General features: G+C 48.0%; 1 protein-coding gene across 4 annotated transcripts in view; it reads left to right on the top strand.

Moving 5' to 3' along the window:
* Positions 1-12,635, top strand: part of FAM227A (family with sequence similarity 227 member A) — a 34,538-nt gene that overhangs the window by 10,664 nt on the left and 11,239 nt on the right. For 3 of the 4 annotated variants that reach the window (XM_019544925.1, XM_019544926.1, XM_019544928.1), the window contains 6 exons: positions 1,520-1,666; positions 3,932-4,033; positions 6,291-6,395; positions 8,705-8,828; positions 9,692-9,796; positions 10,798-10,877. In XM_019544925.1, coding sequence (XP_019400470.1) covers positions 1,520-1,666; positions 3,932-4,033; positions 6,291-6,395; positions 8,705-8,828; positions 9,692-9,796; positions 10,798-10,877 — 663 coding nt within the window. The remainder of the gene's footprint in view (positions 1-1,519; positions 1,667-3,931; positions 4,034-6,290; positions 6,396-8,704; positions 8,829-9,691; positions 9,797-10,797; positions 10,878-12,635) is intronic. The other variant, XM_019544927.1, reaches the window with a different exon arrangement.

The raw sequence follows: 12,635 nt of genomic DNA, 5'->3' as shown, positions 1-12,635 counted from the left end.
GTTGGAGAGTGGGCGGGGGATGTTCCTGGGGCTGTGGGGAGGGTGAGGACCTGACACAGATCCCTGAGGCTTGCTAGTCCGGCTTTGCACCGGAACAGGTCGCATGGCTTCGGGAGGTGCGCACAGGAGCTGCCACATGGGGCTGGGCCAGGTTCTCCCCCTCCCCCTGCAGTCACCATGGGCCCAGCCTGGCTGGGCTGCAGAGGAGGCCCAGGACCAGGCTGGGTCTGGCACGCAGTCCCTGCATGCTGCACTGGGTCCTGCTACCACAAAAGCAGCTTGCCTGGCCAGCAAGAGCAGCCCCAGGGCTGGCAGGAGCAGGCTGGGTTCAGCGCATGGTCCCCCCTCTGCTGTTGTAAAAAATTAGTTATGGGCCATGGGCAGGGGGACTGGGGCCCCCCAGGGTGGAGCTGGGACCCTGGGGGGTATAGGGGCTGTGGCCCTCCAGGGGGCAGCTGGGACCCTGGGCAGTGGGGAGCATTCCATGTGCTGGGGGAGGGCCTGCACCCTGTGTGAGCCATGGTACCCACCCCTCCTGAGCAGCCCCCAACACAAGATCCCCTGCACCCACAGTGCTCCCAACAATTGCCTCACTCCTACCCACAAACCAACCCACATCCATCCAAATCCACCCACCCGCCTTCCCCCACACCTCTTCTCACCCCCTTTCTACAAACACCACATCCCCCCATCACACACCCTGATATATGAAGAAAACCAAAAGCACACATCAACATATATAGATATTTAGAATTTTTTTTTTTATGATGGTAGGGGCACTGGTAGGTTTCCAAATTGCTTTAACATTGTAAATATACCAATAAAGCATTACCCAACTTCTCTCTCTCTCTCTAAATGAATTTGGGATGCTGCTGCAGCAGTCCAGCTGGCACAAGGGGTAGTGTCCCCAGGTATCAATTGGCTGGGCCCCAGAAGCTCCGGAGAGTGAGTAGCCCTGAGCTGCTTGCCAGGGCAGCTTTTTGTATGGATGGGGCCAGGACAGGACAGCCTTTTATACTGCTGGGGACAGCACAGGTGCTGGGCCCAGGCTCTAGCTTCCCCTGGCTGCTGATCCAGGAGGAGCCAGGCAGGGTTATTTTGCCCCAAGCGGCACAGTTTGCTCCACACCAAAGTGCATGTCCAAGCATGTACACTGAGGCAAAAAGCCCCAGCTCAAATTTGCACTGCTTCTATTTGAGCTGTTGCACGCGCACGTGCTTACATGTGTGGACATGCCCTAAACAAATCTACTTCATTGGAGACAATGGAAGAAAATGGGTTGGTGATGCTGCAGTTTTCTCCCACGCACACATGCATACTCTCTCACCCTCTCTCCCTGTTGGGGTCACTTGACCCACACATTCAGCACTGCAGCAGTAGGTTCACGGACCAGTTAACTCCAGAAGCTTAATGCTCAAAACAGAAAACACCAAACTAGAGGATTTGCTGAGATTCATTACAGTATCTGTTTTTCTGTTTGTACTGTTCCTTTCCCTTCTCTTGCTCTCTCTATCCACAGAGTATGTCAGAAAAGGACAAGCTGGTGGAACTGTATCAATACCCAGGGTATAATGAGCATGAACCAACAGCACTGCCTAATGAGACAAACCTGGCTGACATAGTGGAGAAAGTTGTGTGTGCCCAGAGAAAGCCAGCAAGTGGAAAGGTACCCTACTTACTCTCAGAGGGCAAGAATGTTTCCATGCCATGGGTGTAAATTCATACAGGTGAACATCTGAGTATATGTGCCTGATGGTTTTGTGGATGGGTAGGTATACTTATATGTGTTGTGTGAATATTAGCATTTGTTTCTTATTTGTTTGTGAATATGACCATTTGGAGGGCTGTGCAAATAAGAGATTCAAAGGTTCTGTTGCCTTGTGGGGTCAGGCCAACTCTCAAGATCTCAATATTGCACTGTTAGACAGGAGGGTGTGACACAATTGCACATATACAAACACAAATCAATTAAGTGCATACACACACACACACACACACTACCAACTCAGGCACATACATATCCAAACCAGCCTAGGCACATGCATTCTTATCACCAATTTAAGCACATACAGTATACACCCCAAAAGTTAGACAGAAATCAGTTGTCCATACCGGCACACTCAGTACACATACACAGATCACTGATTCGTATATCATGCACACATGACATACATATATATATATATACACACACATACACATATGTATATATACACACATATATACATACATATATATACACACACTCACCAGTTCACACACATATAGTCCACCTATACATACACACAGGTGAGTTCCTAACTGGGATGGTACAGTGTGTATGTGTGTGCTTGGGGTACCTGGGATACTTGGGGGAAGGTTGAGGTGAGAGAGAGAGTTAAAGTGTAGGGAGTGAAAGTTGCCAGAACCAGGATTAGAACTGGTGGACTAGAGAGAAGCTGGCTGAGGAATTGAGGCTTGGGTTTACTTAAGATTAAATGGCCCCAGGGTTACTCGAGGTCACTGGTGCAAGGGAAATTAAAAAAAAGCCTGATGGCAAGGAGGAGACAGCCAGGAAAGAAACTGAGACAGAAACCTGGTTGCTCAGGGGAAAAGGAAAAGGCAGTGGGGATAAGACAGTGGCAAAGAAACAGGGGGTTTGGAGGCAGAGAGTTGTTCAGGACAGGTGTTAGATGTGGCAGTGAGCCAGAAGCAGGAGAAGGAGAAACGAGACAAAAGTTAGAGGGGCGAGGAGCAGAGATTGGAGTAGGGCCAAACCATAGTAAAGCAAAACCCAACTTAGGGGTCCAAATAACAGTTTATTAAACAGACAACATTCTACACGGCCTCATGAAGTTATTGGTCCACATACACACACACGCAGACACACACACACGCAAGCACTCACAATGGCAGCAGGAGAAAGACTCAGTGGACGGGCTGGAGTCCAGGTAGGGAAGAGAAACAGAGTCCAAATCCTTGGCTGAAGATGGGGTGGGAGGTGATAGTTACCTATCCAGGCTGGAAAGAGGTTTTTGTCCAGTAGGTGTTATCCAGAGGGGGGTCACCAGCAGGGCCTCTGGGTGGATAGGTGGTGTGGCATGGTGCTGGTCCAGATGGAGAGGGTATCCCAAGGAATCAGTCTTCACTACCCCTTTTATGGGGCAGACTACCTTTGATCTCCTATGGGGCGGGCCTGTCCAGGTAAGGTCAGTCCTGTTCCAGAGGGGTCCAGATGTTCTTACTGAGCATGTGCAGCCTGGCACAATGGTGGGTTGCCTCATCTTTTGTTTCTTGAATGCTGAGAGTGGTTCCAAGGGTTGGGTCATTGGTCCAGGTATTAGTGTTGATGGTTCCGTCATTCACAGGGAGCTATTTTTAGACTTACTCCCATTGTCTCTCAAGCACCCTCATTCATTCCCATTCATTCAGGAACCAAGTTACATAGGTGGGGTAGATGTGAGTAATGGGTTACACAACCGGGCTTGGGGACAGAATGGAGACTTCACAAACAAAATGGAAACTTGACATGTTTTATGCTAACTTACATATGTAGGCCTAAATCATATTGTATCAGTAAAACAGTAATATAGAACAGTAAAAATCAATATAAACATAATAATTATACAATATAAAGAAGGAGAAAAACAAAACAAATACAACTTGCTACCAAAATAAAATCCTGAAGCTTATCCTATGTCTTAGCGCACTTATAATTATCTATAGGGAATAGAGAAGGAGGGAAAAAGTCAGAAATGGCTGGGGAGGGGGAGGGAATGCATTTTAAAATAAATTTAAAAAATCAAAACTGGGGGTTTTGCTACAGTTCTTCAAGGAGTATTCCCCAGTGGAGAATGAGAAAACAAGGTGTGGAGTGGGTGAATGTCAGAGCGACTTGTCCCAAAAGTCTTTTTTTCCATCTGCTGGACTTACAGTTTCATTTTTTTGCCAGATTCGCTTTCCTCGAAAGAAGCTACGGATGTTCCTCACAGCTCCACTCTCCCAGGCTGTTCTGCTGGATAGCTTCTGGTGGTTCTTTCTCCAATTGTATCAGGTGAGGAAAAGACTAGGACAAGGGCTGGCTAATGTTGTAGCTGGCATTCCTCCTAATGTTTCACACTGTCTCACTGAATAAAGGATTGAGATTCCTTAGAAGAATATTGAAAACAATTTAGACACTTCACTGTTGTAATGCAAAGTGGCACATCCTGTCTGTCCCTTCTAGGGTAATGAATACCCACGCCCACTACTGCCAGTACCCTATGACACAAAGAAAGGTTTGTTCCATTGAAATGGTGTTTTTGGTTCATAAAACCCCAAAATACACCAGGAATAATTTTTCTATCACAGCGGCTGCATAAGACAACTGGACACTGCCCAATAGAAATTTCCCTGGAAGTCCAAGTATAGAGGTGTACCGAGGCAGAGCAGGAGATGAAGCTGTGCTATAGAGCAGCATGGCGTTCTGGAGCAGCTCCAGATTGTGGAGCTGCCTGTGGATAGCTTCAGAGTAGCTGCCAAAACTTGGAGCATCCCTTTGGGCTCTTTGTAGTTCATGAACAAGCCCAGAATCATGAGCACAAACAGTCTGATTGCCATCTTTGCCCCTTTAGGGTGGTTAGGAGGTGCTTAGTGTTCAGCCAGCACAGGGCTGAAACCCAGCAGCAGGTAGTTAGCAGTCAAGAGTCTGCCCGGCTGCAAACCTGGGGGCCAGTTGTAATTGGTCAGTAAATGAGGGTAGGGCTACAAAGAGAGTTAAGGTCTTCCATGGGAAGAGAGCAAGGGGAAAACAGAGGACATGGTAGTGGGGCTTGGAGTTGAAACACAGAGCCTGTTTAACTCCTTCCAAGGTCTGAAGAAAGACCACAAATTTGGGATTTGTTTGTTGTTTGCATGTTTGCTTGGTTTGTTGTTTTCTCTTATTGTGGGGAAATTTTTTTCCCACCTAAAACGGTCTGGAAACCTTGGGACACATGGTGCTAACTGGCCATAATAAGGAATCTGGGTGAGTGACCCTCTTACAAGGCCCCTTTGCCTTCTGGGTTATTTCAGTGGAGGCATTGTACCATTGCTGTTTCACATGTGCAGTGCCAGATTATTTTGCTTTTAGTCACTCAAGTACAAATATGGAATAACTCCATTGACTGGAGTCAGTAGAGTCAGTGCAGATCTATGCTTCTGTTACTGAGAGAGCCTGTGGTACAACGTTTACTGTTGCTTGCAATTCATTAAACTCACGGAGAAGCAAAATTAAAGAAGTTAGACTGTATCAGGAATCTTTTTTTTTGCTCATTAGCACTGCTTACAGGTCCAGTGAGACACCTTGTAGGTAGTCTGTCATGTCAGCTGTGGTTGGATATGTAGGCAAATATCCATCTAGTTCAGGCTTGTCCAACATATGGCCTGTGGGCCGCCATGCGGCCTGCCAAGCCATTCTCTGTGGCCTGTGGTGCTGTGATGGGAACCCCTTGTCCCTCCCCCAGCCCCTCAGCAGCTTCCTAACAGCTGCTAAAGGGCTGAGGAAGGGACAAGGTTCCCACACGAACCGTGTCAGCTTGACGTTGCCAACACAATGCGGCTCCTTCCCCCCCGCCCCGTTTCATTGTGTCCCTTTCTCGCCCCACCCCTCCCTTCCTCATTTGCATGCCAGCTCCTCCCCTCTCCCACATTGCAGGGTTTCTGTTCCTAGCCCTGCCCTCCCTTCCTCATTTGCATGCTGCCCCCGCCCTGAACCAGTCCCCGCCAACTGTGTGGTCTGGAGCAGGTTGCAGTGCAGCAGGGGGGCGCTGATGCCGGCACAGAGGGATGCTGTGGCCGGGCCCATGGGAGATGCTGCCGCTGTGGCTGTTGGGGCGGAAAGCCAGAACCGCTCCCGCATCCCCCTGCACCTGCAGACATCGCACTGGGGGTGGTGAGTCCCTGGCCCTGGGGAGGGACCCCTGCTGCTTGGGCTCAGGCTCAGGCTACGCCAAGGGAGAGGGAGCAGGGGGGTGGGAGCAGGAGGTGTGCCTGCACATCCCACACCCCCTTATAGAGTCCCCACATGTAGCCCCTGGCTGTGTGGGAGCATCCTTGAGGCTGCCCAGGTGGCAGGGAGGACACAGCGGGGTCAGGCGGCACCCCTTGACCCCTGTGCCCCCAGGCTGTGGCTGGACTGGCCAGGCTGCACAAGCGCCCGCTCCTGCTGGCCCACTAGGTGATAAAAAGTTCATGATCCGGCCCCACATTCAAAAAGGTTGGACACCCCTGATCTAGTTATTCATTCATTTTTTCTCCTCTCTCTCTCTCTCTCTCTCTTTCTTTTTTTGTAGCCAAACCAAGAGATTCAGGCACGCCTATTTGATCGCATTGCAAAGAACTATGCCTCTCTCCTACTTGACTGTCACAAATTCCACCACCAGGAGGCCCTCATTAAAGTAAGTATAATGAAGTTTAGAGATAGGATGGCCATTGAGGACAACCTGAAATCTGGGACACTGCCCCCATCCTGCCCCTCACCCTTGCAGGGAGAGATGGGGGTGAGGCACCACTGGTATTACTATTCAGGTAACTATGAATCAGTGGCCCATTAATGGCCCATTGTTCTTTACTTCACTGGTGTTAACACTCCTTCTTTTAATGGCCATTCCACTAATTAAGGTAACCTATTAGGACAATTTTGCTGTGTGCTAGGGCTTTCTATTTCACAGCTAATGCCCTGGACACTTATTTCACAGGCAGGCTGGGACTGGCCTTCAAAATCTTGGACCATCCTGGCCAATCCAGTTAATTCTTCCAGGGCTCAAAATGTCCAATTGGACTTGAACTTTTTTCTTGTCTGGAATGCCCTATGATGACGAATGTGATTCATGCTTGCTGCTGTTCTGTGACTGACTTTTAATAAAATAAAATAAAATAAAATAAGGAAGCCCCTCTTTGTCTTCCAGACTGTCAGTTATCCTCTGCTCCCATCCTTTGCCTCATTTGAGGCTTGCTTCCTCCAACTTACTTTTGCCCTTCCTACTCACCTTACTTAGGCATCACCTCTGGCTCCTTTTCTTAATTCTAATTTGTCTTTTTCTCCTGTTAATTTTAAAATTTTATCTCATTGATTTTGAATTTCCCTGGTGATAGCCATCAAATCATTCTGCCTCTTCCGTTTTGGTATGACCTTCAAAGCAAGAGAGATGGGGAACATTTGTTTCCTTTTAAAATTCCCGCTGATTCAAAATGTTCTTTATCCACCCATTTTTCTTGCTCTGCAGCTCTGGATAAGTGAATGTTTGAAGAATATTCTAGTATTACTTAATTTTGATGGATTGGTACTTGGACACTCACTGTGTGGGACAGAAGGTCAACATCCCTATTAAGCTCTTAAAGACAGCAGTTCCCAAATTTGAGGTAGCAATGCTTTTGGGGTTGTCCCAGTAAAAATTGGGGTTGCCAAGACAATCACAAATTTTCTCCATGAAAGAAGAAAAAAGCGGGAAATGGCTGGTTTCCCTTGCAGGCTGGCAGAGTTCCAGCCTGCAAGGGCTGCTTGGGCCTCGGGGGGAGCGGGAGGAGGGTGATCAAGCAGAGGGCACCACGTACATGTGTACAGACATGCATATGGCAGCCAGGAAGCATGGAGAGCAGCCCCTGCAGCTCTCTTCAGGTAAGTCTGTGGGAGTGGGGGGAGGACAGATTGAGGCCCCAATGGTGAGGTTTGTCCAGGGGGTGGCAAGGGGGCTGGCTTCCTGCCATTGTGTGCACTCCCAGTGGGGAACCTTGGGGGGGCATGTGATCCCCAGATTTGTGTGCAGGGTGGGGGTGGATGCCGGCTGCCTGCCATGGGCTCTGGGCCCTTCCCTGGAGGCCTCCACATGGAGGCTTGGTGTCACTGCTACGAACCCTGCATCAGCCACACAGCCATGGCAAGGTGCCCCCTGCCTGCCTGGCAGTAGCAGGGAGCACAACTTCATGCCACTGCTGCCACTGCTGCTGGGTAGGCAGGGGGTGCCTAGCCATGATGGTACAGTTGGCATGGGGTGCCCAATAGGGGCACTGAGCCTCCTCACTCTCCTGCACCAGGTCTTGCCTGCTGGGCTGTGGAGCCCTCCAGGGGGAGGGAAGCAGGGCAGGGAGCCCCACACAGGCTCCGTTCTGGCCATGACGTCCACAGGGAATGAGGGGTTGCCAGGTTCTCTGATCTGGCCACAGCAACTGCCACTTCCTGTGGGCAGCAGCTGGGACTCAGGCGCTGTGGGGGTGTGTGGGCAGGGGGCTGTTGTCCTGCCCCTGGTTCTGTAGCCCTGGGAGTGAGGGATACCTGGGAGGGGGTGAGTGGCTACACGTTGGGAATGAGGGGCACCACAGTGGGAAGAGACACCATAGGGGTAGGGTGCTGCAGGTTGGAAGTGGGAGGTCATAAATGGGATCATGCTGAGGAAAAGGTTGAGAAACACTGCCTTGGAATATATTTTCACAGCAGTCGGGTAGTTTTGAACTAGGTTGTTTGGGTACTGAGAAGAATGTAATCATGCAGTTTACATTCAGTATAGTGTGGGCTGCAAAACCTGTCTTAAGAATCTGAGTAACGACCTGGCATCTAGCCAATACTGAGCTCTGTACTGCTGTGACTATACTCTCTGGTACCCTTGTTGATGGGGTAGACATACCCTTAGAAACACCAGTTTATCCCTAAAGACTCCTATCTAACATGTCAAACCTATAGAATTCTATATTTTCTTTGCTTAATCCCTAGGCTTTCCCTTCCTTGCTGAGCCAAGCCTTGTACACCTGCTTCTGCTCCAGCTTCCCAGGGTCTTGGTTCAATACGGATGAGTTCAAGTCACAGCTTTGTAATGTGCTGTCGGAGTGGATGGCAGGTAAGACAGTCTGCTTCCTGCCCAAAAGAGCAATCACTGCTGCCCAAGTGCAGACCAGTTTCTCTGTCTTCTTTCCCTGACTTCTTTAAAAATGCATCTAACCCTCTCAACTCTGTAATTCCATGAAACTCTGTAATTCCATGAGACAAGAAAGGAATTGCTAGGCCCTGGGATGTTTCCAATTGCCTGCCCCTGAGAATTTTCTAAATGACCTTTTTTCCATGATCTTGCTCACTTTAGAGGCCCTCGTGAATCAAGTCATTTCTTGACCGGAACGTGTTCTTGCTGGAGTTCATCTATGAGGCCCTCTTTGATAAGAGGAGATAGAAATCCAGGGGATGTTTTCAGCCTGTGAAGCAATACATACTCCCTGTAAACTGGGTCCTCAGTCAGCTCTTACTATCCCCTTCATTCTCATTTTACCCAATTTTCATCCTTCCTTGATTCTGCTACGTGCCTGACTCTTACTTTTACTGTTTCTCCTTGTTTCTATTTATTTGATCCTTTCTTATGCTCTCTTCTTAAGAGACAAAACAAACACTAAATTGTTGGTCATGCTCTGAACAGAGGGTTGGAAGCAAACAGCTCCTGAACTGTGAGTCTGTCCTCACCCTAGGTTCCCATGCTATCTATCTAGTGTAGAGGATGCAGTCCTTCCCGTACTCTTCTAGGCTGTTGCAAGGATTCGTGTTTATGGCGCACACAGAATATGAAAGATGGCACATACGTTACATGTTTAGGGCTGCTATTATTATTACTGTCTTATTGTTGTTATTTCTTTTCCATTTCTCTCCTCTTCCATTTCTTTCTCCTTCATTTCCTCTCTTCTTCATATACCTCTCCCCCCACCTTCTCCCATTTAGGAACATTGCCTGTCCCAGGGACCTACACAAGCTGGGACTACTCCCAGCTGGAACCAGAAAGATTCAGGAGAGAAGATCTGCTGCCAACAAAAAGGAAACAGAGTGGTAAGAGTCCTGATACAAAAGGCTTCTGTCAGGTCTCTGTTGAGCTCAACAAAGGTTTGGTGCCCCAAACCAGGCAGCTTCTGTTCTATAGGAAATGCCTTGCATTTATTCATAGATTCATAGATGCTAGGTTCAGAAGGGACCTCAGTAGGCTGGAAGAGACCTCAGTAGGTCATCGAGTCTGATCCCCTGCCTTGGGCAGGAAAGAGCGCTGGGGTCAGGACCAATAACAGCTCTACTGTTTAGCTAAGAAAAGGCACAGCATGAACCACAGCCTTAGCTCTCTGTCACCATTTTATCAGGCTGTCATGCCTGTGAGCTGCTGCTTGCCAGAGGGAGAACTGATAAATATGGAAGAGATTTTATGACATGGTGTCTATAATAGCAGGAGACTGGACTTGACAACCCAGGAGATCCCTTTCAGTCTAGTGTTCCTTAATTACTACCAGGGCATCTGGGCTAAATCACTTTTGAATAATCAGAGATGAGATGACCTGAGCTAGGTTGGGGTTAATGCTGTTCCCTGGCACGCAAAAGACTTGCCTGTCCTAGTCTCTTGTGCTATATACAGACAGAATGGGAGGGTTGCAGTGGCCATGTCTGGTGGTGTTTTTGTTTTTTGTTTTTCTTCTGGAGGAATAATATCGGAGACCAGTTCATATTACTGATCAGTACCCACTCTAGTCAAGTCAAGAAATCTAGTCAAGTAGTCCTGGCTTAAAAGTGGCTATAACTATTTGAAAGGGAAGTTTCCTTCTGTGATCAAGACATAAGTAGGTCTGCAAGAGGGTTGTATTTAGTAGGGATGGAGAAAATCTGTATCATCCTGTAAGGACCTACAAATGTAGTAAATGTAGGGGCCAGTAACCAAAATCTTATATGGCTGAAGCACTGAATCCTCAGTTACGTAGAGCCTTATTGGGGAAAGTGTGGGGGTTCTCTGTACTTAGATTGGTTATAGGTTCAAGACTGAAAAACATTGTTTCTTTTTTTTCCTACAGTCACCTCCTTCCCCTTTGCTTCTTTCAAGACTCCCGGCAGTCTAGCGAAGACACATCAGCCTTCCATTCAGCCATGGAAGGTAAAAAGCACCTTGTTCACAAAGGCATGCAACAAAGAAAGGGGATGTTCTAGAACCTGAAACGTGAGACCTGAGAGGATCTATTTTGCATCTCTCTATCCTTCTGTATCTTCTGTTCCTGCAGAGCTTCTCTAAGTTCTCTTGTCTCCTTGTCTATTAAATGATTAACAGTTGTCATTGTAATTGTGCAGCTGTGGTGGTAGCTGTTACTTTTTATCCCCCTCCCACACACCCCTAAGTTGCATCTAGGGCTGCTGCTTTGGTTTCCCCACCTTAGTTATGCTACTGCCAGCTAGTATCTTCTGCTGAGATCAGCAGCAACTGGTAGGGGATCAGCTCTTTTGAAAATATGGCTACTTGTTTATGAGTACATGGTTAAATTCCCATTTCTTGCTCCCAGTGATCAAATAATAGACTGATGTCAAAGCAGTGTTATCTGTACTGACGTACAAGGTGATGGGTATCTGAGAAATTTTCCCTTAAATAAAACTATTTAGCTGTTTTGATAATGCATCTCTTTGGTACACTAAAACGGAGGAGCTTTGCAGAGGAGCAGTGAAGGGAGCAGTCATTTGGCTCACACAGAGCAGGAAAGGAGTTGTAGGTATGAAAAGTAGTGTAAAGGAAGTTGGTAGATGAGAAAGATACAAAATCTGGCATCTAGGAGGTGGGCATGGAAAAAGCTCAGGCAGGTGGGGGCAGACAATTGTAAGCCAGGTTGTAGGAATGGCTTGAGTGGGGCCAAACCTTGAATGGAATGAGGGGGAAGAGTGAACTTCAGAGATAAAGCAGAGGAAGGATTCCAGCTGGACTGATAGGATCAGAATAGCATATTTGCTCAAGTATGGAAGGGGGATTGCATATATGAACAATAGGTTTGTAGCTATTAATCCATATTGTACTAGAACAGGGGCAGGCAATTACTTTGGGTGGAGGGCTGCTTAGGAAGTTTTAGCAAGCTGTCAAGAGCCCCATGGGTAGCCCGACCCCTTCACAGGTGCCCTGCCCCTAGTCAACATCTTGGGACCAGAAGTCCCGCCCCTAACCCCTGCCCTTTGCCATCAGAAGTCCCTCCTCTTGCCCCTGGAAATACTCCTTTCAGTAAAGGGTTGTGCCATCTCAAAACCAGAAAAATACCAAATTTTATTAAAAAAAGTGAACATTTACAACATTCATTAATTTGATTTCAAAAAATATTTTTGTCCTGATTTACATGCGTTTGTGTAGTGTACACAGAGATGATTGGACAACAGCTTAAAATGAAGTCTTACTCTTGTATACTGTGGGGGGGTGGGTATAGATTTGTGAGGGCTGTGGGTGTGTGGGTATGTGGAGGAGGGTGGATAGATGTGGGGGGTGGGTGTGGGGTGAAGGAGCATGTAGGTGTGTGTGGATATATGGGGTGTGGGTGGGTATGGGGTATGTGTGGGATATGTATGGGGGAGGGTTGCTGGGGTGTGTGGCAGGTGCAGGTCTGTGTGTATGGAAGTGCAAGGGAGATATGGGTGCATGTATATGATTGGGTGTGCTTCTGGGACTCGCCCTACAAACACACATACAGACATACTCTTTCTTTCCCTCCCTCTCACTGAACACATGCACTCTCTGCCTCCCTCACTACACACATACACGCTCCCTACATACACACACACACCCTGCTTCCCTCACTACACACACACACTCTTTCTGTTCTTCCTTTATTACACACACACACACACACACACACACACACACACACACACACACACACACACACGC

The sequence above is a fragment of the Crocodylus porosus genome, unplaced genomic scaffold, assembly GCF_001723895.1.
Source record: "Crocodylus porosus isolate Cpor-Errol unplaced genomic scaffold, CroPor_comp1, whole genome shotgun sequence".
Lineage (NCBI taxonomy): Eukaryota > Metazoa > Chordata > Crocodylia > Crocodylidae > Crocodylus > Crocodylus porosus.
Note: the sequence above shows the minus strand (reverse complement) of the source record. Positions and strands in the feature narration are given on the sequence as shown.